The 27298-nt window shown below is 38.7% G+C and overlaps 1 protein-coding gene across 1 annotated transcript; it reads right to left on the bottom strand.

Moving 5' to 3' along the window:
- Window positions 1-358: 358 nt before the first annotated feature.
- SLC13A1 (solute carrier family 13 (sodium/sulfate symporter), member 1) lies at window positions 359-24649 on the bottom strand. Its single transcript, XM_010581303.1, has 15 exons — window positions 24545-24649; window positions 22595-22723; window positions 21738-21874; window positions 17559-17746; window positions 16888-16945; window positions 16732-16798; window positions 16077-16237; window positions 11374-11493; window positions 10060-10158; window positions 9869-9970; window positions 3498-3601; window positions 2499-2608; window positions 1668-1829; window positions 604-741; window positions 359-502 (listed from the first exon to the last, which is right to left on the bottom strand). The coding sequence occupies exons 1-15, from the start codon at window positions 24641-24643 to the stop codon at window positions 359-361; spliced, it is 1818 nt and encodes a 605-aa protein (XP_010579605.1). The 5' UTR covers window positions 24644-24649.
- Window positions 24650-27298: the final 2649 nt, after the last annotated feature.

The following is a 27298-nucleotide window of genomic DNA, read 5'->3' as shown; positions in this document are numbered from 1 at the left end:
AAATAATAAAATCTAAATCTCATTATTCCACTACCCTGAGAATGGGGGCAAACTGCCAGTGATAATGGCTATGCACATTTATTTTTTCCTTCATAACAGGAAGATATAAAAATTCAGACTAGCTGAACTAGATTAGAAACTTGATCTAACTTTATGATATTTAGAAAGTCTAGCACTCTTCCTGATTAGACTCTCAGACTGGATCATCAGTCTCTGGGACTCTGAAATACGGCATTTGTAGTAATGTGGAGCCGCATCATTGTGGTGACAAAAAGCATTTTAAGTGACTCACCACATGTCAGTGGAAAAGAAAAGAAACAAAACCAATCCAAACCAATCCCCAGGATTTTTTTTTTTTTTACAGCCCAGTGCTATTTGCAGAAGGAATGTTTGGTGCCCAACTTGGGTAAGTATAGAGATCAAATATAGGCACTATCCATGTCATAATTGCAAGCATAACTACAGCAACTCCGATGATGTTAATGCCCAAACCAGCTTTCACCTAAAGGAGTGGGAAAAGAAAGCAGAAACATACATCAAGACACTGAAGAAAGTTTTTAAAATGCTAAAAATCCCCTTTAGGGACTTTTGCTTAAAACTCACCATGTCCATAACAGTTAAATGACCATATGAAAATACAATGGCATTGGCTGGGTTTGCTACAGGAAGCAGGAATGCAAAGGAAGTACACAGGGTAGCAGGTATCAAAATGAAAAGTGGATTCACATGAATGGCTTCAGCCTATCATAAAATAAAAGAGAGAGAACAGCTGTCAAGGGACACATTTGCCAAATGAAATACATAAGTACAAACTTCTTATATTAACACAAGTGAACTGTGAACAGAAATGCCAGTTTAAATAGTGAGAAATAACCTTTTCTGATAACTCATTTTTAAGATTATATCTGGGAATGCTTCAGAGGAGAAAAGGTGATTCTAATACAGAATAGCTACTGAACTTTAAATCCATGCCTGATGTTTTCTAATTGTAGCTGAGTCCATAAAATAAGACTATTGCAAAGACTGTGCACACTGCACAAGCACTAAAAGCAAAAACACTGCAAGAAAGATGATAAAGTTGAATTTGTATGTAATAGATAGGAGAGATTCAATGAAGTGAGGGCTAAGGTTTCTTTGCAAGAGAGGGAAAGTGCATTAGTACGTGTCTAGGCTGGCCAAGAGGAAAATCTACAGACTAGAAGATGATCAGTAAGTTTTGAAGAAGAAAGAACTGGGTGTTTCGGTAAAGATGATGAGAAGAAAGGACACAATTGAGCTAAGAACTACATATAAAGCACATCCATTAGCCTCTCTTCTCTTCGGTGACAGCATGAAAGTTGCAGTGTTAACCATTTTCTCTGAAGATGTGGTCCTGAAGAAACACTAAAGAGAGCTGTCCTTTTTAAGAGCTTCGACTATTTACAAACAGGAATAATGGCATTGATTTTTAAGTGTTGAACTTTTACCTAATTTTACTGAATTTTCAGCATCTCTTGTAAGAAAGCCCCCAAACAAGCAAGTATCCAAAGCACAACACAGCACAGAAAAAAAAAAAAAAAGCATGAAGTATTTTATGGAGGCTTTTAAAAACTGCTTCTTTGAGCAGCTATATTATTACATGGATGATAGAGCAGATTCTGATTAAAACCAAACTGTGTTATACTCACCAAAGGAGACAGTATGGGCAAAAATATCGTAATCGTAGCTGGATTGCTGGCTACTTCTGTGACTGAAGTGACAATAAGGCATGATATCAGGATAACCAGCCACAAGGGTAATGATCCTAGAGGGGTCAATTTATGTGCTACCCACTCAGAAAGTTTTGAAACCTGCGTAAGGAATATGACAACATGATTATGTTTTACAAACCACTGAAAAGAAAATTTAATAAATGGTACAAACCAGGAATTAACTCATCTGCTAATTGTGAAATATTTGTGTCTTTAGAAAAAATCTGAAATATTTTCCATATTCCTACCATGTATTTTTAAGCACATTCTTCTAATTCGATGGTGTCCTATAGGAACCCATGCAACTACATTCCATTTATTTATATTTGCACCTCTGAGACGTTTAAAGGAGTCATAATCAGAAAATTGTAATATGCATATATCAGGCTTCATAACCAGAGTTTGGGCCCGAATCTGCTTGATTTACTGGAGTAGCCAGCAGAGCTCCACGTGGGAGGTACCTCAGTGACATGGGAAACTAACCCTAAGGTTTTGGAAATGGTGTCTGCACAACTCTGACCACCATCAGGTTTAAATTAAATAGCAAACAGTAGTCACTATTGTGCGTAGTCTTTAAAGACAAAACAAACTCTTTTTTCTGTAAACCTGCTTTCTGAACGTCTTGAATATTGGTCACATTTGTCGTGTTCAATATTGCTACAGAATAACTTGCTGAAACAAGAGAATAACTATGAATTCACTGCATGTCTGAATTGCTCTTGATGTGGGTCATGCTAATTGTTCAGCATCTTCTATAAATTGCATTACCTCACAGCCGTCTGCCAGTGCAAACCCACCACCAACAAGAATAGCTATTTCCCAGGGCATGCATGACTGAAATTCCTTCCAAGTAATCAGTGGAGTGTAACCAAAAGCAGCTAGAGAAAAAAAAAAAAAACAACAAACCTAAAACCCCCATCAACATTTAAAAACATATTGAAAAACATCTTGAAATAAGATCTCTGAGGAAGTACTTGGGAAATATTCAAAGGCAAAATCTCATCATTATAACATGAAGAAAGTCTTTGACGTGAACAACCTGCACTTCCTGGGACAGATCCTTAGCTGGTGAAAACTGTCACAGCCTGAAGACAATAGAGCTATAATGGTTTCCACCAGTGGAACATTGGCCCCTCTTCCCTCCTTCCCTATGTGGAAGATAGCTATGGGATATCAATGAGTTTAATTTACTCCATAAAACTGCGCTATTCAGACAGATTGCTGAGCAAATGCTGTTTCACTTAGATTCATTGAGGTTCTGATCTTGCATTCTCTGTGAACCCTCAGAATGCATGGATTTCAGCAGCAGAATTGAATACATGAAGAGGACAAGCCAGAGGTATACTTTAATCAGGGTAAATTCCATTTTGAAGGGGAAAAATTAAATGAGAATGGACTCATTTAACATGTCAAATTTTATAGGGTACCTTAAATAAACAGCAACATTTTCAAAAAATAAACCCAACCCTGCCCCGTACAGTCCTATTCAAAGCCCACTGCAGTCAATAGAAAGGTGGTTCCCACTGGCAGTGGTGGGCTGCAGGTAGCAGGTTCCTGCACAGCACTAGCTCCTGCTGCTCACATTGCTTAATTGTTGGCACTGCCTTTCAGGCCAGGAATGCTTTATATCCCAGTAAGATATTATCCTGTATTAAGATTGTAACATTAGTATGTAACAACATTCCTCTAACAAGTGCAGTAGGTTACATTTATGCTAGCATCTTAGATAACTTGTTGTAGTGAAATCCACATCAAAATATACTCAACTGTTTTCTCCATTTGAAGTCCTAGACAATGTTTTTGCTGGAATAATAAAGAACAGCAGGCCTATCACTAAGGCAGTTGTTGAATCTGTAGCATAGCCTTTATACCTAAGAAGTTAACAAGAAAAAAACACATAAATATATATATAGTCAGGAGGAGGAGGAGAAAAGAGTGAGGAGGAGGATGGAGTGGCAGAGAGCCTGACCGCAACCCCCTATTCCCCATCCCCTGTGCTGCTTGGTGCAGTGGAAAGAGGTAGAAGAGTTAGGAATGAAGGACTGAAGTTGAGCCTGAAAAGAAAGGGGGTGGGGGAAAGGTGTTTTGGTTTTTGTCTGTGTTTCTCATAATCCAATTCTATTTTTAATTGGCAATTAAACTAATTTTCCCCAAACCAAGTCTGTTTTGCTTGTGATGGTAACTGGTAAGGGATCTCCATGTCTTTATCTCGACCCACAAGCTTTTGGATCTTATTTTCTCCCCTGTCCTGTTGAGGAGGGGGAGTGAGAGAGCGGCTGAGTGGGCATCTGGCAGCCGGCCGAGGTCAATTCATCACGTCTGCAGAAATATTAGGTGTAAGTTGTCTAAATTCATAAATAAGCATCTTGAGTAAGCATGTGTTATTTTGTCACGCAGAGATAAGCTGGGGGAGGGGAATGTTTCAGAATAGCTGATGCTTAAACAACTAATTTTCACAGTTCAATGGTAAATTTAATGACTTTAATATGCTCTGTAATACATTCAGTCCAACAGACCTTAAGAGCGCTGTGCATACCTACAGAGGATGATGCTTTTGTAGCTAAAAGAAGGCAGCAGAGCTTTATTATCATCCACCTATGGCTGTCACTACTAGGGTCATAGACACAAGGGCCATGTTTATTTTCATTATTTCCAGTGCCTGAGAACTGCTTGCACTTGTGTTTCTTAAACTGATCCAATTTCCTTCTAACTTGTACAGAGTAGCCCCAAGATCAAGTAAAGTGAAAAGCTGAGCTCTAAGACCATTTTAACATATCCATCTGATTCTCTTACACACTGTTAGGTGGTGACATATCCCAGTCTGTCTTATTTCAGTCAAGATGGTCATTCAGATGAATAAGAATTTTGCTGAAGAAAGTTAAACCCAACATTTTCTTAAGCTCTGTTATTATTTTTTTCTATTTTCTGTAAGTTCTTCCGTGAATTTTCCTGAACCAATATACCAATATATTTGTCACCTCAGCCTCATACCATATGCTTTTCTGCATATGCAGCTACAGTAGGTCCAAACATAACTTCCCAGCAGATCTTCCCAGCAGCTTACAGTTTTATACTAAACCAGGGCTTTTCACTGAAAGGGAAAAATCAGCTCCGAGTTATATATACAAATGTGTAATCTGGTAGATCCCTTTGCTTTAACAACAGTGTTAGGTGAGATTCAAAAGACCTTAATATGCATAGCACAGACACCACAACCAGCACAGTTTCAGCTAACACTGTCACAAAAGGAAGCTGCCAGAGAACTTGAAGTGGTTCTCTCATATATTCTGTCTCCTGCTTCCTATGGTCTGCTAGCACAGAAAACACTTTAGGAAAAAAAAAGTTATTATTTTCTTATGGTGTCTCAAGGCAGAGGGTTCTGCCTATGTATCACCTTTAGCCTAGGACCAGATGCACTGGTTCTAAACAGCAGAAAATCTCTTCCTCTAGGATCCTATCCTGCACTCTCTTAAGACATGCTAGGAGTTTTGAAGGAAGGCAAGATTTAGATACAGAAACAAGTCATGCTGCCACTTTCTTCTAGGCAGCTGCTTCTTCACAGAATGGGTGAGATTGGAGGGGAACTCTGGCGGTCATCAGGTCCAACCGCCCCTGCTCAAGCAGAGTCACCCAGAGCCAGTTACCCAGGACTGTGTGTGTCCAGACAGCTTTTGACTATCTCCAAGAATGGAGACTCCACAACCTCTCTGGACAACCTGAGCCAGTGCTTGGTCACCCTAAGAGGTAGAAAGCATTTTCTGATGTTCAGAGGGAACCCCTATGTTTCAGTTTGTGCCCATCGCTTCTTGTGTTGTCATTGGGCACTGCTGAGAAGAGCCTGGCTCCATCCTCTGTGCACTCTCCCAGGTATTTTTAAACACTGACAAGAAGTCCCTTCTCCAGGCTAAACAGTCCCAGCTCTCTCAGCATCTCTTCATAGGAGAGATGCTCCAGTCCCTTAATCATCTTTGTGGCCCTTTGTTGGACTCTCTCCAGTATATCCATGTCTTGTACTGGGGAGCCCAGAACTGGACACAGCACTCCAGGTGTGGCTTCACCAGTGATGAGCAGAGGGAAAGGATCACCTCCCTCAACCTGTTGGCAACACTCTTTCTAACACAGCCCAGGATACCATTTGCCTTCTTTGCAGGCTCATGTTCAACTTGGTGTCCACCAGGACCACTGGGTCCTTTTCCACCAATCTGCATTCCAACTGGGTGGCCCACAGCAAGTACTGGTGCCTGGGGTTGTTCATCCCCAGGTACAGGACTTTGCATTTCCCCTTGTTGAACTAGGGAGGTGTAATTTTTTGCTCACAAAAACTTAGTATTCCTGATGCAAAACACCATTCTCAGAAAACCTGCTTGGGACACACACAACATCCTACCATTAGTCATACTATTAGGAAGAGACACATAGCACCATTCCAAACAGAGGCTTTTCAATCATTATCAAATGCTGAGATAAACATTTTTCAAAGTCCATTTATCCAAGCTGTAATACAATTCCATATATAACATCTACCTGCTTATAACACTGCAAATCTGATTGTCCTATAAGGAAGCAAAAAAGCTGTTGATGATTAAGGAGATCTCACAATGACTCCAACTGAGATCATTGTAGAGAACAGAGTTGTGGGCAAAAGTACATAGTGGCCTTGTATTGGAAGTAAAGAAAGGAATAAACTATGCAGAAAAAAGAAAGAGTACACTCAGCCAATAATCTGAGGAAGCATGAGGGAAGCCCACCTTGCATGCATCAGCTGTAATCAGCTGCAGCCCAGTGTTGAACTTTCTGTTTCTTGTGAGGTTCATAAAGTCCTGGCCAAAGACCAACCTGAAACTCCTCTAATTGAAGCTAATACCCTACAGCCTGGAATCAGGCCAGGACATGGAAGGAAACTGCTGTAGCAGAAATGATGGGTGATCCTGTGTTGTCTACAGATGGGGAGGAAACAGGCATTTTTACGCTGTGCTGCTCTCTGTAGCGTTATACAACATTTATTAAAATATCCTGCTGTCTGCCTCCAGAGGGAGGTAACAGAGGCTCAGGGCAGGACAGTAAAGGATTAGTCTTTAATAGATTTACAAAATTTTCTTAAGAAAAATTAACTGGTAATGTATATTTGAAAGGCATATGATAATGCTGCTTAAAGACGAACTCTACTCAATAGTGATACAGTAGATATGTGGATTAAAAATTGGCTGACATTTCAAAAAGTAGCCCTTAAAAAGTGGGGTGGTATCATCATTAAATACCAATATTTCTGCTGGGATTTCCAAAAATGTTTGTATTTTAAAGGGGTATTCAGTAACTTGTGAGGATGCACACAAGGTGTTGAGAAAACGAACATGGGTGGTGAGAGTAATGGGAATTTGTTTCTGGAAGCAAAACTTTGAGGATTCCATTTTTTGTCAAAACAAAGCTTATAATGTGATATAATTAAACCAGATACATATATCCTTAAAGCACCTATCACGGAAAAGTTTTTATTCCAGCAGGGAAAGACAAAAACAGATGGCTGGAAGCTGTATTCAGGCAGAAAAGAAGGTGCAATTTTTGTCTTGTTTAGTTTGGCAGCAGAGATGATTATCCACCAGGACAGACTATCAAGGAAATCAGTAAATTCCAAAATCTGAGGAACCTGTGCTTTACCACCCTGAAATCAAGCCTGGTTGCTTTCTGGGAATTCACATTCTAATGAAATAAACCTGTACGGGGCTTAACACGCAACAATGTAGCTCTTCTATCTTCAGCATGTCAGAATAAATGAACTGATGGTCCTGTCTGGTTTAAGACCCTGGGAGTGGTATCATTCCCACCTAACAGGACCCACTCACTGGTCCAGGAGGGTCTCAAGGTTACTTATAGCTCTGACATTGTGGCTTTTCATAAGGACAAAGCTCATCTGTGCAGGTGACGGAACTTCCCTGAGGCTGGCTTGAGACTGTGCGATAAGATCCTGTGGAAAGTAAGTACTGTCAGATTTCTGATAAGAAATCAGATTTCTAAGGGCAAAGAATATTTCCATACAGTTGTTTCCTGTAACATAAACTTAAGGAAGTTGTGCACATGCCAATCAGTATACTTAAATCCAAAACAGCAAACAATTTTGTACATGGAAGCATTAGGGAACAAGTGCGTGAGAGATGTAAGCCGCAGTTCGCGCACTGCTAGAACCCTCTTGGGCATCATGGTGATGAGTGCATGTAACCATTGATGGATGGAACCACAGCTCCTGGGTTTTAAGTTTTTTTTTTTCCTGTTTCTTTGTTTTCTTCAAAGAAGATGGCTTACTACTACTCCCAGCTGTACCTGCGCTGGCTCCTTGCCCCACTCATGTATCTTGGCTGAGAAGTTTTTGTTGCTCAAAGTAAAACCCTAATTGCCTGGGTTTATGCCTGTTAATGCAATTAATTGATAAATGAAAGCTATCTAGAAATAGGCAAAGTCTGAATAGTAAGAAATGCTTTCTTTCCCCTTAAAGGTTTTGTTAGGGAGTGACACAAGCTTTGTTTCTCTTCAGGTTACCTCACCCAAATTATAACATGATTCAGCCTAATGTGACATGACATGTGCTTGCATTCCCTTCCAAGGAAAACATTAGAGGGCATCCAAAAAGTAACATCCCCATGCGGAATCTGTAACCACACTTATCATGAGAATATTCTGCTTTTCCCTGCCAGTGAACAAAATCCTCAGACAATGGTAACTAGACAACTTCAAATAGGAAAATGTAGATCTCTGGACTGAAATAATTCATTTGAGCCATAAGTCCTGTATTTGAAAGGTTGTTTACAATGTCTGTTTTTCAGTATCAGATGCATCTTGTTAAATGGTGCTCGATGAGCACTGAATGTTAATATGAAGCAGAAAGAGAAGCAAAGCCAGCCTGATTGCTTAGCTAGCTGATTGCTTGATTAGGTCAACACTCCAAAACCCCTTCAAGAATGCAGTGTTTCAAATGAGACAAGGATCATCAGATCTGCTGTTGTTATAAGGGAAAAAAATGTTCTTTTGCAATTTTGGGGGTAATTTAAAAGTAAATAATTTAAAAACAATCTTAGGTTTTAATACACTTTTTAATGCTATTTTTGCACAAAATTATTTTGCTTTGCACTTTAAGTCTTCAAAGGGCTACAATTATTCCTAGTAACATCCCCTACTGACTTTCTGGCAGAGCATGGGGGAGTGTCTGTGAGTGTATGAATGGTGGGCATATGTTTAAAAAGAGGAGGCATGATGGATGCATGTTCGCATGTCATTTATGACAAACACACAGGAAAACAAAATGGAAAACTACCATCCAAGTCCAGCACTGGCCTCTGACCCATCCGGTTATAAATGTTAAATCCAGAAGGACCTAAACAGCACAAAGTCCTGCTCCTCCCAATCCTGCAACTACTTCCCAGTAGTTCAGAGCAAAACTCAGACATTTATCACAGAAGAACAGAACTGAAATTACAGTAATTACAGCAAGAGAACAGGAGATATCACAGTATTCTAAGTTCTTGAAAGAGTCACCAATTTCTTAGGGAAAAAAGTCTAGGTGATCCTGGGGAAGGGACTGTGTAACCAAGTTGCAGCAGAAGGCAAAAAAATATAATAGTTCCCGAATTGTTCTTGCCTCTTTGGTGGTTAGTTGGACTGTGATGATGAGAGTGTTATGTATGAACAGGTAGTAATTTATAACATTAATTAGAACTGTCAAAGTACAGGATGTTAACCTGCATGCATATGAGTGTGGCTGTCACTAAGGACAGTAGATCAAAAAATTCCAACCAAAGATTTATTCTTGAAATTGCAGATTTGATGAGGAAGTAGGATACTGTAATATTAGTCATTACGCATTCTCCCTCACTGGATGAAGTCTAAAACCTAGGCATAATCCCTCTGAGGAGGTACTTTATTTTATCCTGTAATGGGTTTATCATATTTCAGATATTGCACACATAGATCTATGAAATTGCTGGAGTTTACCTATTCTGTATACACTACAAAGGTGTTCAACAACTTCAGCCTGCAATATTTCTGAATTATTGAAAGTATTCTATTTTTTTAAAAAAATTGAAAAGAAAAGAAGGTATGTAGGTAAGGCACAGTATAGTTCTTGTTGGTGTATCAAAAAGATTACTTACTTTGGGAAAAGTGAAGACCATCCTGGGATGAAGCCAGGATCCCTGGTGAACCACAGTAGGGTCATTAGAATGAATAGGACAAGTGTAACAATTTCTGGGTAACTATAGCAGAAACAGAATGGGTTATATGTTTTCCTGAATTCACACTTCGATTTCCTCACTCCTGCTTGCAGATTTAGAGTTTGACATACCTCATTGGTCCAAGCTTCTTGTATTCCTCCTGAATCACCTGTGCTGAGGCCTCTTCTCTAGCTGTTTTCTTCTTGCCACACTTGAACATGTTTTTAAAACTGGAATGTAAATCAGCAATATTGAAAGATGAATTAACAGTGTATATAGAAAACAAAAAAAGTCCAACATTTCCAGTTACGAATAGCACTTTACAAAAGTAAAATTTTCACTTTACAATGCAGTATCTCCCATTTAATAGTCACGCATCAAACTGAGCGTATTGGAATTAATTGGCAAAGCCCAGTGGGAGACTGACAGAGGCAGAAACAGAATGTACCCTGTTATCGACTAGCTCATTTGCCCAGGAAGGATGAAGCTTTAACCATGGGAACTAATTGAAACAATCAAATACATAACCTGGCTATATAATGAAAGTCATCTATGACATTGCTTTACTTTGTTTTGTAATGAAGAAGTTTGTATTGCATAGGTAGCCTGCATACTGATCAGCAGACTATTTGCTATGAGCTAGGTTTTCATTCTTGGATAAGACCCTTACACAACGTTAAAAAGAACACTGTCGAAACAATCAAGAAAAATGAAACAATAAATGTTCACATAAAGAGTGGTAAGCATGGGATGATTCTAAGTCTGCTTAAGAGTAGACAGGCTCAGTCTTCATCTCTTGCACCATAAGCAGCCATGTAATTGTGGAAGACAGGTGTCCCTACTGTTATCTCTGCAGATGGTAGTAGAGATGGTAGAATTCATGGAGAACAAGGCTTTGAAGAATGAGCCCAAAAGAAGTATTTTCCTCTGAAATTTGAAAAGCACAAGCTCTGAAGGGGAAAAAACCCCACCATAACACCACATATAAATTTTTGAAAAGTGGAAATTTTTTACTTCACATTTGCAAATATAGTCATCCAGTTTATAACACAGATATTAAGTATTCAAGTCAATCCCTGACTCCAGCGAAGGGCAACATCCTGACTATACATCTTCCAGTCTTAGACCAAAATGTATAAAATTTTAGTATTCTTCTGTCTTGCACACATGCACTGTTTAAGGATGATGCGTGTATATTCTAATGGAATGTGTATCATCATTTGTGATACGGACTTTTCACATTGGCCTGAGTAGTCAAGGATCCTTGTTTTAGAAAATTCTTGTCCCATCCAGAGACTCAGCCATACTAACCAAGGACACAAAATCACCGTTGCTGCATTATCTTCCTATTGAACCTGTTAAAGTTGGATGCAAGATTTACTCCTAGTACAAAGTATATCTTATATCATCAACTTTTAGTTTTATTGATTACAACATTTACTTACTCAAACCCAAGGAAAAGCCACTGGAGCCAGACCCAGGAGAGCAGCAGAATAATAACTGTTATGGGGATGGAAAGGATAAACCAGGATCCAAAATTGATGCACTGGCAAGCTGGGTAACGTCTGGATGAAAGTAAAAGTGAAAAACTTTAGCTGAGCTTTGCAAAGGAATAGAGACTTGTGCGAAGTGCAGAAAGTCCTGCTGTAGGAGAGTGCTTCTGGCTGGCAGCTGACTTCAGCATGAGGTGGCCTCTGGTGGCCTCTTCCCTCACCCTCCTGTCCTGTTCCTGACCATTATGACCACTGCAGGAGCTAGCCGTGCCAGTTCTTTGGGCACTGGATCAGCAACAGGACTGGGGATCTGACACCAACCTAGGTGTATCTAACCTGAGTTCAGTAGGCAAGAAAGGGCCATTCACAGTGTTAAGGACCATTAGGAGTACAAAGAAACAGAACTTGAAGAAAAGCAGTTCTTTAGGAGGAGACTTCAGCACAAGAAAATACACTCAAATGAACAAGCTGCAATGAACTTAGAAGACAACAGTGGAGACAACACTGAGACTTATATTCTTTAAGGTTCCATAAGGGCTTCTAAAACCAGAATTATTATTACTAATTTCCAGGAAAGGCAGGAATGCTTATTTGTTAGGTGGATTGTCTCTCCAGTCACGTTGTGTCTTTGAGGCTGTCTTAATCTATTGTTTACAGACATGGGTCATTCAACCAGAGCTCTCCCTGCCATGTGCATTTAGGAAAAGGAGAAATGGGCTTTGGTTTTCTGAAAGAAATGAATTTACTGTTGAATTAGATAGATGCCAGATAGGTAAAAAGGCCAGGTAAATGAATCCTGTTTTCCAATTTACTTTATGAGCAGAAGTTATTCTTCCTTTGAGCTCCTCCAGCTCTACTGAGAGAGCTTGTAATGCTAAAAGTGAGAAAATTCTAGTCTCCTTGAACAGCCTTCTTCCTTGATGCAAAAGTCAGATGGAAGGGAAATCACAATGTCCAGACAGAGGCTGTAATGACTGTTTCCAATTATTAGTCAATCTTTTGTATTTCAGGCCTTGCTAGAAGAAAAGGATTTCTGATCGTCACATAGGTCTTTGAGGCAGTAAACGCTTATTATAAATGCTTTCTCAAGTACTGTGCAAATTTTAGGATTGATCTATATTTATATGATGCTTACATATATTGCAATTAAAGTGCCAGCAGGGACTGAATCAAAACTCCTACCTACTTCTTGAGGTGATGCTCTAAATTGCAACTGTACATAGTGAAGAGACATTGAAACTGGAACAAGAAAAGGCATTGTGCTATTATATGTAATTTATTGATTACATGGTTATTTAGCTTTTATTACATGATTAGCCACATCCATTTTGGAACGTACGAATTCCAAGATAGGAAAAAACTGACATCGGCATAGGAATGACTTAGCATTTCATCACTTGCTAAAGTGTTTATGATCTTTCCTGAATTATGTGTGATAATTCTTTATGGAGCAACAAAACAAGCCCTTGAAAACTTTATACTAAAGAGTCAATTCCACTATAAAATGTTAAGTTATTGTGGTCAGGTTTCACAGTAAGTTTGTGCAGGGCTGAATATATATGTAAATATTTCTAGTAATCTTAATATTAAAGTGAGGTATTCTTCATCTCCAGAGCAAATATTCCTCAGGTAGACTGGATGATCAATTTAAATGATTTAAAAAATGGTCTGTTATATAGTGCTGGTTGGTTTACCTGCTATTGTTGGATTATCTACTATGGGTCTTGCCTGAGGCAAGGATGGACAGGACACACTGAACTATTTGTTTTCTAGACCTATTTCCTTTGGAAAATGAAAAACTGTGATTGATTTTAATAATCCTCATTTTACAATGATTCAGTGCCAATAACAATAAACTCTTTCCAGGGAAATACTACAAATGCTAACAAATTTGGTTCCTAGAACTAATCCAGATAAGATTATTCCTTTTACGACTTCTATAAAATTGCTTAGGTTGAAAATAATGTAATGTCGGCAAAGTTGGATTCTTCGTGTTGGAAGGTCAAGGTCAGTTACCAGAATAGGATTCAGGAAATTGAGTAACCTGTCAGTGAGCCTGGAGTGAGACTGGAGAACCAAATGTGGCATCGTACGATTTACTCTTCCTCGGGTGTAGGAGAACTCAGTTTTCTCCCTGACACAGTGTTGTCTGGTAACCATTTCTCTCTCTAATCTCTCTGCAGCCTTCCCCTCATGCTGGGGTGCAGCTGCCTGTGCTCCTTAGGATCCATGGCCCTGCTCTGATACGGCCCAGCTGTGGACCTTGGCTTGCAGTGCTGAAGAAACCGTTTCATGTGGGAAAGAGCTGTGAGACAGTCTCTACAGCAGAGCTATGCAAGGTTAGATAGGTAAAACTGCAGATGTGAGATAACTGACATGGGGATCTGTGGCAGTCTGAAGGATTCAAGACGAAAACCACCAATACAGAAAGGTATAAAATACTAAAGGGAAAACATACAGAGTCAGAAAAAAGGGACCCAGCATCACTGAGGATCTGTTCCAGGGAGCAGTGAGGACCAACCCATCTCAACCTTCCCAGCCAGTAAAGGCTTCTGGGCATCTTACGGGCAGTAGGGAGCAGACTAATGCTTAGCCTGCTAGCTGGTTACACAACTTCTTGGTGTGTTAGCCAATACTTTTCTTTTTTTTCTCCCCCCCCCCTTTTTTTCAGCTGGATATATTCTAGATGCTCTATTGTAGTGTCTTTTTGCACACAATTAAAGAATGAATAGAGTGGCCCTGAGAGGAACAGTAACAAATCTGTCTTGAAAAGGAGCCCTTATGGAAGTTGATCTCACTGGCAGGGGTGCTTAGCATTGCATCAACGTTTCCACTGTTTGCTTCTGCCCTGTGGAACGCAGCATAACTGCATGTCCTAAATCAACAGCAGGCTGAGGATTCCCAGCAACACAGAGGCTCCAATTTTAACACAGATATACTGGTTTCCTCTTCATGTGACAAATGAAAAGGAGGGAAGTAGAGAACAGTAAACGCTAATTCCAACTTATTTAATACTGAAATTGGGAAGATATGAGGAACATGAAATTTTGCAGTGCCATTTTAAGTGTTTTATCACTAAGTGGAAAACCCAGGAATATGCTGTATGTACAGCTCTTTTGCTCAATTATTCTATTTCAGATGCTTATGATACATGAAGGTAGACTGAAAATGTGTTCCAGTCATGCTAACAGGTCAATTCCCACTTCACACAGGGCATAAATACAAACAAGGCCTCTAAGAAGAAGGGGAGCAAGACAGTTAAAGATAAAAATATTTGCACAGTTAGGTGGTAGATTCAACTTCAGTTAAGGATTAGTGGTTGTGTAAAGATTAAACAAAATCCTGGTGGGGCATAAAACTGGATTGATTACACATGCAGTGCTCCATGTATGGCCCATGGTCCTAGCAGAGGGTGAAGACCCAGGGAGAGAACAACAATCTGCTTATGCATTCTTGAAGAGATAGATTGTTAACAGCTAAGACAAACTGAAAACCCAGCTGCAAGCCAGTTTTTTTCATTTCCTACAACTTCAGGGAAATGAACAAGAACAGTTCTTACCCCTAGTAATCAATCTTGGATTCTTCTAGGCTTTTGAGTGTGAAGCGTGCTTGAACACGAATTACTTACATGTCTAAAAGTTTAAGTCTGAAGGACTTATAATGCCACTGTCTGCCCTGTGTATTTTTTTGGCCTCAATAACAGGCGCTCATAATTTTCATACTGTTTCCATTGTTGCTATTCTCTTTGCACAGGCTGATTTGCAGACTGTACCACTTCAGCTCTCTTTAGCAGCATGCTGAAGCTAAATTTCATCCATTCGTGGAACACAGGTTGGAAGAAAATCCATCAATAACTGGTCTTTCACCATTTTGCCATGTGCAATACAGAATAGTGGGCAGAGGGTAATAAAAGGATTGTGCTTTATTTTGTTCTATTTTGAAATTAGAATAGGAATATTTCTGGCAATTAGTAGTTTGCAGAAGAAAAAAAAGTTCAGCAAGAACTATTGGTTTTTCAAAAGCTTTGGAATGAAATCTGCCAATTTTTTCAAAGTAGTTCTACATAGGAAAGAAAAGGAATATTAAAGAATGTTTTTAATAACCTCAAAACAAAGTGTTCCACTGAATGCAAGGTTTCAGACTGGTTTGAAATGATTTGCTTTTTCTTTGATTAATGGACCTAAATTCCTCATTTCAACAGTGCACTAAGCATAGCCTCCTGAAAGTCTCCTGATGCTCTTTGCTAATCAGACCCAAACTTAGTTCCTACTGTACTTGGAAATGAATAACAGTCCTTTAAGGTCAGATAGTGTCTGTCATATTCACGCTAAGTAATGTCATCCTTCTCAGATAAGCCCATGTTTTTCCATGCAGCTATTCAAAGAGTAAAGTGCTACTTAACCAAAGAATGGTCATCTTGTTGCATGTATTGCATGATCACTTAAAGCCTTTCCCAGTATAAGGCAAATACAACCATGCAATTTCATTTTATCTCTTTAACAAAAAATAACAAAAAGAAAGTAATAAAATCAAATAATATCAAATCAAATGCTAAGGTTTCTAATGCATTTTAGGGGAGCCATGTGAGAGCTCAAGAAAAAACAGTTAAAATTCTGGATTAAGAAGAATACAAGTAATTTAATATAGTCTCTTACGTATTGAAGTGCTCAGCAAAAATCAGATTAGTCGATGTTCCCGTGATTGTGGTCAGCCCTCCAATGGTAGCAGAATAAGCAACACATAAGCACATCACTTTGAAAATCCCACTGTATTTGTCCTTTCTGCTTTTTTCCCCTGTTTCAGCAGGTGGTAGGTTCTGTTTAGAAAGAATATACACCATTTAATATATAAGAAGGGCTCATCATCAAGCACAAAAATAGGATTCAAGAATATCCCAGAAAAGCCAGATAATTTGCTGGCAATATAGCTGTATGCAGTGTGGTTTGGTTTGCTATTACAGTGGTACTACAATTATTCATGGAAAGGAAAAGGAGGGAGAGTCAAATCCTGAAGTCCTTTTCCTGAGCTGTTCTTGTCTTTACACAAGAACTTCCTTTATATATACCTGATATATAGAGTTCGGTGAGGTTGGTTTAACTTGTGTGAAATAAACTGGGAGCGCAAAACCACTAATGAAATAATTACATAACCGAACTGTATCTACACATGTGTATCTACATGTGTATCTCTTATTCACATGAAACTAGCTTCATTGCTAGTTGTGCCATGTTAAGTGTCACATAAGAATGAGATGTGGGTTAAAACTAAGTTACACACATTAGCTGCATAATAAAAAGACACCTTAAGTACCTGTTCCTTTTCTTTTTCATTTTCCTTTTCAATTGTGCACACAGTACTACCCACATTCTTGTCATATCTGGAAAAACAAAGGCACATATTGCAATAAACAGATATTCTATTCAGGTGAATTCTTAGAACAGCATTTAGTAAATGAATAACTATTACCCATTAAGTTTTTTTTCTTTCTTTTTCCAGTCACTGCTTTCACATGCTCCTATATTTTCTGTAAGACATTGATGCAAAGACAGATAACTGTTTAAGGGAGCAAAACTGGAAAGGCTCCATCAGCATGACCCATTCCATGCAATCACTTCACATCATCCCATCAATACATTTACAAATGCCAATCGTAAAAACAGCTGAGTTGTGCCCTACTCCTTCATGACTCCTATTCCCTAGACTCTGAATCTTCTAATGAGGAGAAATCTTTCTAATTTACAATCCAACTGTGTGCGTAACCAGTTTAGATTAATTTGTTCTCCCAACATTACACTCGAGCTTAAAGAGCTCTTTTCTCTGGCTAACATTTAACCCTCAGTGTATTTATAGCCTGTAGTCATACTTCTTTTCAGACATTTTACTAGGCTGAACAAGCCAGCCTCTTCTTCTCTTCTCTTCTTCTGTCCTCTCATATAGCTGCCGTATTCTGCACCTGTTCAGTTTTAATTAATCTTTGTGAACATGAGAGACCTCACACACAGTAATCCAAGAGAAGTCTCACAATGAATCATGTAATGATGCTAGTGCTTCCCTAGCCATTCAACTTCACTTTATGTGGTGCTTACTCTGCTGCAGAGTGAGGGGAGGCAAAGACAGAAACTGCACTGCATGCCTACCGTCCAGCTCCAGTGCCGGGTTGATAGAGCCATTAGAGCAAGACATCTCCAGCGCATCAGCTTCTGCTTCAGCTCTGATGATCTGCTGAGCTACAGCCTCTACAATTGGCATCACCATGGCAGCAGCAGAGGTGTTGCTGAGCCACATTGACAAGAAAGCACAGCTAACCATGAAACCCAGCATAAGCCTGGAAGAGGAGAGAAGTGTCTGTGGCAGCGACAGCAACACCTCCTATCACCGCTCTATTTAATATAAATGGAAAGCTTTTTCAACAGAAAACTTGAATATAGGTAACACTGAAAATTTAAAGTGTGTAATTGACCTCTGAGGAAGTTTATGAATTAAAATTATCTTGATCAAACACACTGAAATTATTGTATTTTAGAGTTAAAGGATCAAATATATAAATCAAAAGAGAAGCAAAATGATACTGTGTTTGAATCACCTTTGAAGAAAGAGCACCATGCATGTCACAAGTTAAAATGGCTATACTGCTAATGCTATTAACCCCATATTGTACAAGCTAGGTCAAAACCCTGGACTTATCACTTAAGGCTGTAAGTAAGTCCTCTAGATACCAGTTCAGGCATTATAGGAAGAAATATTAACAATTCAGTAAGTGGTACTTTACTCAGTTCTTAATTGGAGCTCCATGACAGGTGTAGGGATTATTTGTTCTTCAATAAACATCATATTTGATATTAAATGGGAAAGTGATGGTCATTACAATGTCTTAGTTTGGTCTTGGCACACCTTAGGCTAAGTTTACTACAAACAGGAATTGCATCTGTGCAATTCCTGATTGCACTGATGCAATGCACTGAATCGCATCAGTGACTGTAGTCACTCTAGTTGTACACTAAAACAATCAAATATTTCATGGCATATCTGGTGAAGTTGGACAGTAAACATAGACTACAGGCCACATTGCCATTTTTAATGCATCTCTTGGAGTTGTAAATGAGACTAGTCCTCTTGACAGCCTGCCCAAGGTGTTGGCAGTGTCATTAAACACCTGCCATGCATCACCACAGCAAGAGAACCACTGTGAGTGGAGGGACTACGGTGTTGCAGCATTTTCTGAGAAATCATTTGTGCGATTTGTAAAGCTCTTTTTTGCCTAGCCTTGATCAAAATCTTCACAAAAACTGTAAGGATTACTCAGCACATGAAGACAAGATTTTATAAAAAAATAATGTAAGCAGTATTTTATGACATAAAATACCATTCAAAGTACCTCTCATAGCCTTTCATTTCAGCTAATACCAACAACATTTCAAACATGATGTTTTTCTCAGTAGGGGCACCTTGTCTTTTGTCTGTGCACTTTTAATTGCATAATGATGAAATGATCTGCAGACCTGCAAGTGGTGGACCTGATTCAACAGAAATTGTCATCAGTAGCATAAAACCCATTAACTTTACGCAGTTTTTGATTAGGTCCTCAGATGGAAGTTGGGGAAGAATTGTGTTTCCAGGAGAAATTTTTATGCAGAAAATACTGGTCAGGCTAAGCACGCTGAATATGAATGTTCACATTGTAGAGAAATATAATTTTAGTACAGTTTGCAAGAAGATTTAAGCCCAAAGGAAATTAAGACATTCACTAAGGTGTTTCAAAACTGCTCATCATAAATTTCCAGCATTTGATGGACTGATGGTCAGGTGACCGTTTAGTACAGTGTAGCGTACTCTAATGAGTGACTCTAAAATAGATTAAAAAATTATAAAATATATCCTAACCTGTTCAGCCCCAGTTTTTCTGCATTATTCTCCCTGTGGTGGTGTTAAAAAATATTCTGCATGGAACCTTGGATGAAAACTTCATTTACATTCAACTGTAAAGTCACTCTTTGCTATGTAATGCACAATCAATGTTTTATTACTCATTCTATCTAGTCCTTGCAGGTTGTACAGGCAAATTCACCTTTCCCTGCTAGTCTGCAGACCAGACCCGACCTTATAGCTCAAATGATGGGAGTCCTTTGGGGACTCATAGAAACGGAATCATTTTGGCTGGAAAAGACCCTTAAGATCATCGAGTCCAACCGTTAACCTAACACTGCCAAATCCACCACTAAACCATGTGCATAAGCACCACATCTACACGTCTTTTAAATACCTCCAGGGATGGTGGCTCAACCACTTCCCTGGGCAGCCTGTTCCAATGCTTGACAACCCTTGAAGACAACACTTGAAGAAATTTTTCCTAATATCCAATCTAAACTTCCCCTGCTGCAACTTGAGGCAACTTTCCTCTTGTCCTATCACTCATTACTTGGGAGAAGAGGCCGACCCCCACCTCACTACACCCTCCTTTCAGGTAGTTGTAGAGAGCGACAAGGTGTCCCCTCAGCCTCCTTTTCTCCAGACTGAACAACCCCAGTTCCCTCAGCCGCTCCTCACAGGACTTGTGCTCTAGATCCTTCACCATCTTTGTTGCCCTTCTCTGGACACGCTCCAGCACCCCAATGTCTGTCTTGTCGTGAGGGGCCCAAAACTGAACATAGTACTCGAGGTGCGGCCTCACCAGCGCCGAGTACAGGGGACAGTCACTTCCCCAGTCCTGCTGGCCACCCTATTGCTGGTACAAGCCAGTTTCTCGAGAAGAATGCAGAGGACTCCTGCTATTCTCCTTCCACTGCTGCATCCTCCACGCCCTCTAATGCAGAAACCTCCTACAATGATACCTCTGCCTTGGGCTGGCTGGGGGTCCTGTGGGCCCAGGCTGGCTGGGGACTCCTGCCGGCGGAGGCGGAGGCCTATGCACAGAGAAGAGCATGCATCACTTTGTAGTGGGCATAGCTGATGAGCAGCAGGCGCTGGGAGGTGGGAAGATCCTCTCCTTCACAGATCTTCTTATCAAAATCTTATCGTCCTTTTGGCATGATCAGGAAATGTGATCGAGCTGAGATGATAGTTATGAGGGATGCTGCTTCCTCAGGGTTACAAAGCTGTCTGTGGAGTGGCCCTAGGTATCCTCAGCAGCTGGCTGTGGGTTTCTGTGCCCACAGCAAGGTCCCCAGCAGTGTTCAGCTTAGCACAGCACGCCATTCACTTGTGTTCTCCCTTTCAAGATTTCAGCCAAAGGGTGAAGATTTAGGAGTGACCAAAACAAGAGAAGTTCAAATAACCAAAACTGCATAGCTCAAGAATGTAGCTAAAGATAATGGGAGGCAGTTGAACAAGAATGTAAAGAGCACTTTGTCAAAAAAGAAAGCTACCAGCTATCAAAAGATGCAAGAAAAATCAAACTACATGTGCTATTTAAAATTAGGACAGACAAATCACTGAGGAATAGAAATAATCAGCATTTCCATGAGGTATTATTAGTTAGATCACCTAAGAGGCATCTTGGTTTTTAGACCTGCGGTTTCTATTTTTCTGACTTTTACTCCCTGTCACTGTCTGCTTCCTGACAGGGAGTCATAAGCATCATGTATTCTGGGAAGCCAGATTTGCTCTACAGATCTTATCTGCAGCATTACTGGTGTGCTGACAGATGAATCTGTGGCCTAAAGCTTTTCCGCAAGCTTGTAAAGCAAGCAAAGAAGAGTTTTCACTTCATAAGATGTATGCTGATAGTGATTAAGTAGAGAGTGTGTGACTTCATTTCCCTCACTACCTCATCCAGCTGGGGAATTTCCTATTCCTTAGATATTTTCTTCATAGACAGACAAAGAAAAAAACATAAATAAAGACATTGTTCTTGATATGTTTTTCCTTCCCCACCACATCTCTAGTTTTATGACTTTTTTTCTCACTGTGTATTTGAACTCTTCTTGTATTTTTTGGAAGTGTCCAGAATTTTGCAAACAATATTGAAATACAAGTTAATAATAAGCATAGCACAGATTTTCAGTTGTAGGCATTAGGTATGTAATGTACTAACCATCATTAAGAAACAGGAGCCTTACATTATTCACAAATTCATCAGATTTTTTGTTCAGAAGGATCCTTATTATGAACAGAATCACTGCAGGGATCTTTCAGTTAGGATTTAAGCAAAATAATAAAGTGTCACCTACAAATCCATCATATCATTTCAAATATCTACTTTGTTTCAGTAGAAAACAAAGGCTGGATTTGTACTACAGAAAAAGCAGTAGGCAATCATTTCTGGAATATTTAGCTTTCCACAAGTATTATTGTCCTTCAAGATGTTGTTTAGCACATACCATGCAGGGTTGACACCCACCAACATCACCATTCTTAAAGCCACTCTTTTGTGGAAATTCCATTTTTCTATTGATGTTGCCAAACAAATTACTCCAATCAGCAGCAGATGAAAGTCTTTAAAATAAGCAGATGCTACCTGAAATAACAACAAAAAATACTTTGTTAACTAAATGGTGACTTTCTACTAGTATTTGGTATTAACAATTTAATGAAAAAAAATCAGTAAGGCTATATATTGAAATAAATATCGAGAAATGTTTTCGGCTTAAATTTAGGCTATTAATTTCATTGACACTGTTAATTTTGTTTAACCAAATGATGCAAGAGTAACTGCAGTAAAGTGCATAGTGTTAAAACAAAATGAAAAATAAGGCTTATAATATGAACAACCTAAGATCATCAGTCACATCTTTTAAACTAAATCACTAGTGAAATGCTGGTTTTATTAATCTGGTCATCTATCCAACAGATAAAAGAACAACTTTAAACATAGACTTAGAGTATGAACATCTGTGGTGTTCTCTTTTTGACATGAAGATATATACTCAGCATTTTGCACACAGGGTCTTTAGTTTGTCATCTTGCTTCTGTAACATTAAGGATATTTTATATCTCTCTAACACTTTCCCATTAACTGGTATCTAAGCACTGAATCACAATCTAGGAAAAAAATATTAAAGAAATATCAACACATCCTGAGGACAAAGCATGTAAGCAAGTCTTGAGGCAGACCTACTGTGACTGGCACTCAGCAAATCCATGGATTAGCCTATCCGGTTTCAACATTATGTGGTTCATTCTTTGGAGATTTTATAGTTGAAATCCATAATAGGATAGAGAGGAAAAAAAGGGTTACCTCCTTGGATTCCATTATACCAAACAATGGGAACATAAAGGCAGGGAGCAAAGCTGAAACAGCCAGTGGCAGAGCTTCTGTAAGCCAAAAGATGGCAACTACAAACAACGTGTATGCACATTCTGCTTCCTAGAATACAAAAGGCACCAACAAAAATATAAGTGGATCATCCAGGAAAAAAGTCACAATTGCAAAAAGTCCAGCTATGGCAGTAGAGAGATTCCTCCCACCTGGAACAAGTATAAGTCAAGGGACCTGAATTTAGGGTACTTATTGCCTGCTAAGGTAAGAAACATAGTCTGTAAAACAGTTTTAAAGAATATTTTCTAAGACATAGTAAAATTACTTAAATTCTATCACTTATGAAAGGTGAAAAAAAAGTCAGCTGCCTTTTCCTTCAAGCACATTTAATCATATAGGTCATTATGGAGCATTCTTAGACCATGAATTAACGTAAATAACAAACATTCTGCAGCTGCAAGCAAACCTTTAAACCTCTAGGAGTACTCTCAGTCAATAATAGGTCAGATTTTGTCTCTCCTGTAATCAATGAAGTTTGTCATCAGCATCAGTAAGGCAAGGATATCACCTAATATAAAAAGCATTGTGCAAGAAACACAGTTGTTGTTTTTAAGACTTATGATTTTAGTGAGTGTCTTTTATTTAAACTCCTGGAAAACAGGATTTTTTTTCAGGAGAATTTACTTCAATGCTGCCTGTAAAATGCAGCCACAGCCAAATATAATGAGATGAAGTGAGCCTAGTTTCTTCTAGAATCCTAGAAACCTCTTCTGTGTAGTTTTGATTTATACTTCTGCTCTTGAGGAAAATTGTTTAGATCTTTTAATGCCACTGGTTAGGGCATGAAACTACTCAACAGCAGCAGAGATGGTTTGTTTTGGGAAAGGAATAGCTTAATGAAATGGCTCTTGGAACCTCTGACTGGAAAACAATGTTAAATGCAAGTCAGTCAGCTATGGCTAGCATTTATTTTTGGGGGGAAGCTTGTGTTATGTATGAAACAATCTGATAGTGTTAATTCATTTATCACCTAGAAAAAGTTCATCTCACTTAAGTCCTACCACATTAAGAATTTCTCAAGAATTTCCCTTCAGAAAGGAAAGTGAAATATTGAAACTGTGATGTGAGACAGTGTGAAGTATGTTGCCCTGTAAACACTATCTATCTGTGATGTAAGGACTTCTGAACTGGAATTTCATGTATTGTTACGCATGATCCATATAATGCATGTGTGACAATACATCACAGGAGAATTCCATTTCATTCTGCTGACATCAGAGCTATCCCAAACAGAATCACTAATAACATTTTTAGATAGCTGTTTCATCAGCCTGGAGTTGTCACAAGAGTTATTGAATGCCAGAAGAATTTATTTCAAGTAAAATAAAACTAAGCTGTCCTGCCATAACCTTTGCTCTATTTAAGAACCAGAGGGAATTTCTCAGATCATTGATTCCAGTCATTTGCTATCAGACAACACAATATATGATGACCTTAACAAAATCCATCATCAAATAAAAAGGTAATTGCAGTTGTCTTCCTGACAATTCATCTCCATTGTCAATCATACAGAGCTGTTTAAAAGTGGTCAAAATGTAATAGTAAGGACAGGATTTTCAAAGTAGCCTAGATGATGTTAAATGAGAAAAACATTTCCTGAAGAAGAAAACAAATATATAATTCAGAACTTCATGCAACCAGCACAGAATCTTACATTAAAGCTGTTGTCTTCTCTAGATTTCTATGCAAATACTCTGAGTTGACCAAAAAAAAAAAAAAGAAAAGAAAATCCACAATGCAAACATCCTGAAGTCATTCAAGGTCCCTTCTAACCCAAACCCAAGCCATTCTATGATTCTGAAAAGATCTGGGAGTCTCAGGCTTGACATACAGGTGCAAAATAATTACCTCTCAAAGCAGGTCACTTACTTTGGTTTTGATGATAAGTGGAAGTGGAAGTAAAAGCAGTGGGGTGAGGACAATGAGCAGGAACCTTCGGTAAACCAGGAGGTAGCTAAAAATCTTCATGGTTGATGGCTGGCAGATGAACTTCCCTGCAGAAACTGCCAAAAAATAGTTCTGACTTTAAATAGCTGACTCTGATTAATATTTTTCCAAGCTATCACCTTTAGCCATTGCTAAAGCAGGCCAGTAAACCAAGTTAAAATTAAATCTTGCTCTTTATTGTTTTAGTGAGTTTATTAACAGTAGGTTGATAAGATAAGTGTTCATCATAAACCAAGGCTAGATGTCAGCCTCCTCATGACTTTCTCTCCCTGCCCTTCCTCATAACAAGTTTATGTAATTAGAGCAGGTTTCAGACAATTAGATAACCAAAAATTTCAGGTGCTCTCCTAGTCCCTGTTGGCTTCAGTAGGAAAACAAAATATCTAATATACATACAATATATGTTCAAAACAAATTATGGCATTATGTAAAAACATATGCAAGATCATTTTACTGAACAGAATTAAAAATTCTTCATATTCATCTCCATCTGTGGAGGTATTCAAAATTTGATAAACAAGGTCCTGAGCAACCTGACCTAGCTCTGAACTTTGCTCTGCTTTGAGCAAAAGGTTGGACTAGATGATCTGCAAAAGTCCCTTCCAGCCTGTCTTTTTATTGATTCTATCTGTCTAGAATTTGAAATCCATGAGAAAGCCAGGGTTTTTCTGTCTTGCCTGGCAGGGAGTGTATGATAGTTCATTTTCTCTTCTCATGTAGAAACAGGATAAGGTGTTCCATGTACATCATATAAAGCTTTGAGGAAGGCTAAGAGTAGGAGAGTGTTTGAGACAAAAGTAAAAAATAAATAAATCCTTTTGACTGAATTTTCCTGTTTTCAGTAAAAGAAAACTTGGTACCGTCTTTGTAATACAACAGAATAGCATCAAATAAAGAAGACGAAAAGGTAGGAAGGAGGCTTGTACACTACCTGTAGGTGAAGATCAAAAGGGGAAAGAACACACTGTTACATGAAGAGGAAAATTGGAAGAGGAGACAGATGAAGGAGTCTTTGAGCTACCATCAGAACCATCCAAAGGCCAGGTAATAATGTAGATTTTTACTGTCCATATAACTTTTTGATTATAAGGATCCCATGTGTCAGGGTACAGACAAACCAAGTCATCAGATCGCCAGTGTTGAGGACAAACTTTTGGTTTCAGGAAGTTAGGACTTCAGTTTTACTAGGAAAGCAGTATTTCAAATCTAACTGACAGGAAGGAATTGATTGAAAACCTAAAGGTGGGAAATAATTTGGGGATGAAAGTAATAATGTAATAACAGCCTTTGCTACTGCACAGAAAAAAATAGGAAAACAGCTTTGACACAACCTAGGGAGCTGAGACTGAGATCACCTAGGAAGATAATGTAACGGATCAGGAAGTTCAAGTGAACTGGTAGCTTTTGAAAGGGGGTATTCTAAACATATAATGACAAACCTGGTTTAAAGAGTTCAGAGACAGTGAGCAGAAAGAGACACTATGGTGCCTGCATCAGGAAAGCTTCAAATATCCAAAATGTAAAGGGAGTTGTATGAGATCTCGAAAAATTGGCATGTGCCAGAAGGACTGCTATAAAGGAATAACAAAAATATAGACAAATAAATTTAGGAAGATTGTGATGCAAAATATATTTCAGTTGAAGATGTCAAAGAAAATTTCTGTTAAAATGTCAAAGTAAGAAGAAAACAGAGGAGAATAGAGGGATTTAGTAAACAGAAGGGAAGACAAACTGCAGACAGTGCTGGAGTATTCAACACTTTCTTTGCTTGAGTCTTCACAAAGGTAAATGGCAGTCAATTCTCTAATGAAATTAATTTTAACATGGAAAAGGGAATGCACTACAGGCACAGTGTTGGTGGGAGTGCTGAATATTTAGATTTAATATATCTATTCAAGTCAACAGTACCAGATAAAATTTACCAATAATTCAACTGTGAGAATTGAGGCAGTAACCTGAGAACTATTTTAGAAAATATTTGAATATATTCTGATATGCCATATATTTGAAAAACTGTGGAGGATTACAAGTTCCTAGAAAATTGGTCAAGCATACATGGAAATGAAATATGGCTAATATGTCACGTGGACTCAATCTAATATTCTTCTTTTATGGGACAACTAGCTTATGATCGAAGATATAAAATATATTAATTTTATTTGATTTTAATACACTTTTTAGATGAACTAAGAGCAATTCAGAAGTAAGCACAGAAGAAATGCTCTAGGAGAAATTATGTCTGGGTGCACAATTGGTGGAAAAAAGTTCTTGAAGAGCAATTACAAATGTTTCACATTCGTACTTAGGTGACATTTCAAATGGGGTCCTTAAGGAGTCTCTTCTGATTAATTTTCTAGCCCATATTTTCATTAGTGATTTGAACCATGAACTAGCAATGGACAGGACAAAGGTAATACCTTCTAGCTGATACTAGACCTTAAAGGCTGTTTTTTCAGCATTCTCAGACCATCATGGCTATAGCAAAATGCCATGTGGAAATAGGCATACACATTTCAGAACAAAAGAGAAAAGGGAAAGAGACTTCCAGTACTAATCCAAGGGAATTATTGCTGATGAGGCAGTAGAAATTGGCCTGCAGAATTAGCTCTGAAATTCTTAAGCCTGTCTGCAGGGCCCTGGTCTGAGACCTGCAGTCAGCCACCAGAGATGGCCAAG

This window comes from Haliaeetus leucocephalus, unplaced genomic scaffold (genome assembly GCF_000737465.1).
Source record: "Haliaeetus leucocephalus isolate CR32 unplaced genomic scaffold, Haliaeetus_leucocephalus-4.0 Scaffold763, whole genome shotgun sequence".
Taxonomy (NCBI): Eukaryota; Metazoa; Chordata; class Aves; order Accipitriformes; family Accipitridae; genus Haliaeetus; species Haliaeetus leucocephalus.
Note: the sequence above shows the minus strand (reverse complement) of the source record. Positions and strands in the feature narration are given on the sequence as shown.

Excerpts from the sequence above, each read along its gene's own strand:
- SLC13A1 (XM_010581303.1), bottom strand. The coding sequence starts at position 24,643 with ATGAAGATTTTTAGCTACCTCCTGGTTTACCGAAGGTTCCTGCTCATT. Across the intron at positions 10,159-11,373 it reads TGGCTTTTCCTTGGGTTTGA|TTTTAAAAACATGTTCAAGT; the intron begins GTAAGTAAATGT and ends TTTACATTCCAG. Across the intron at positions 1,830-2,498 it reads CACTGGCAGACGGCTGTGAG|GTTTCAAAACTTTCTGAGTG; the intron begins GTAATGCAATTT and ends TTCCTTACGCAG.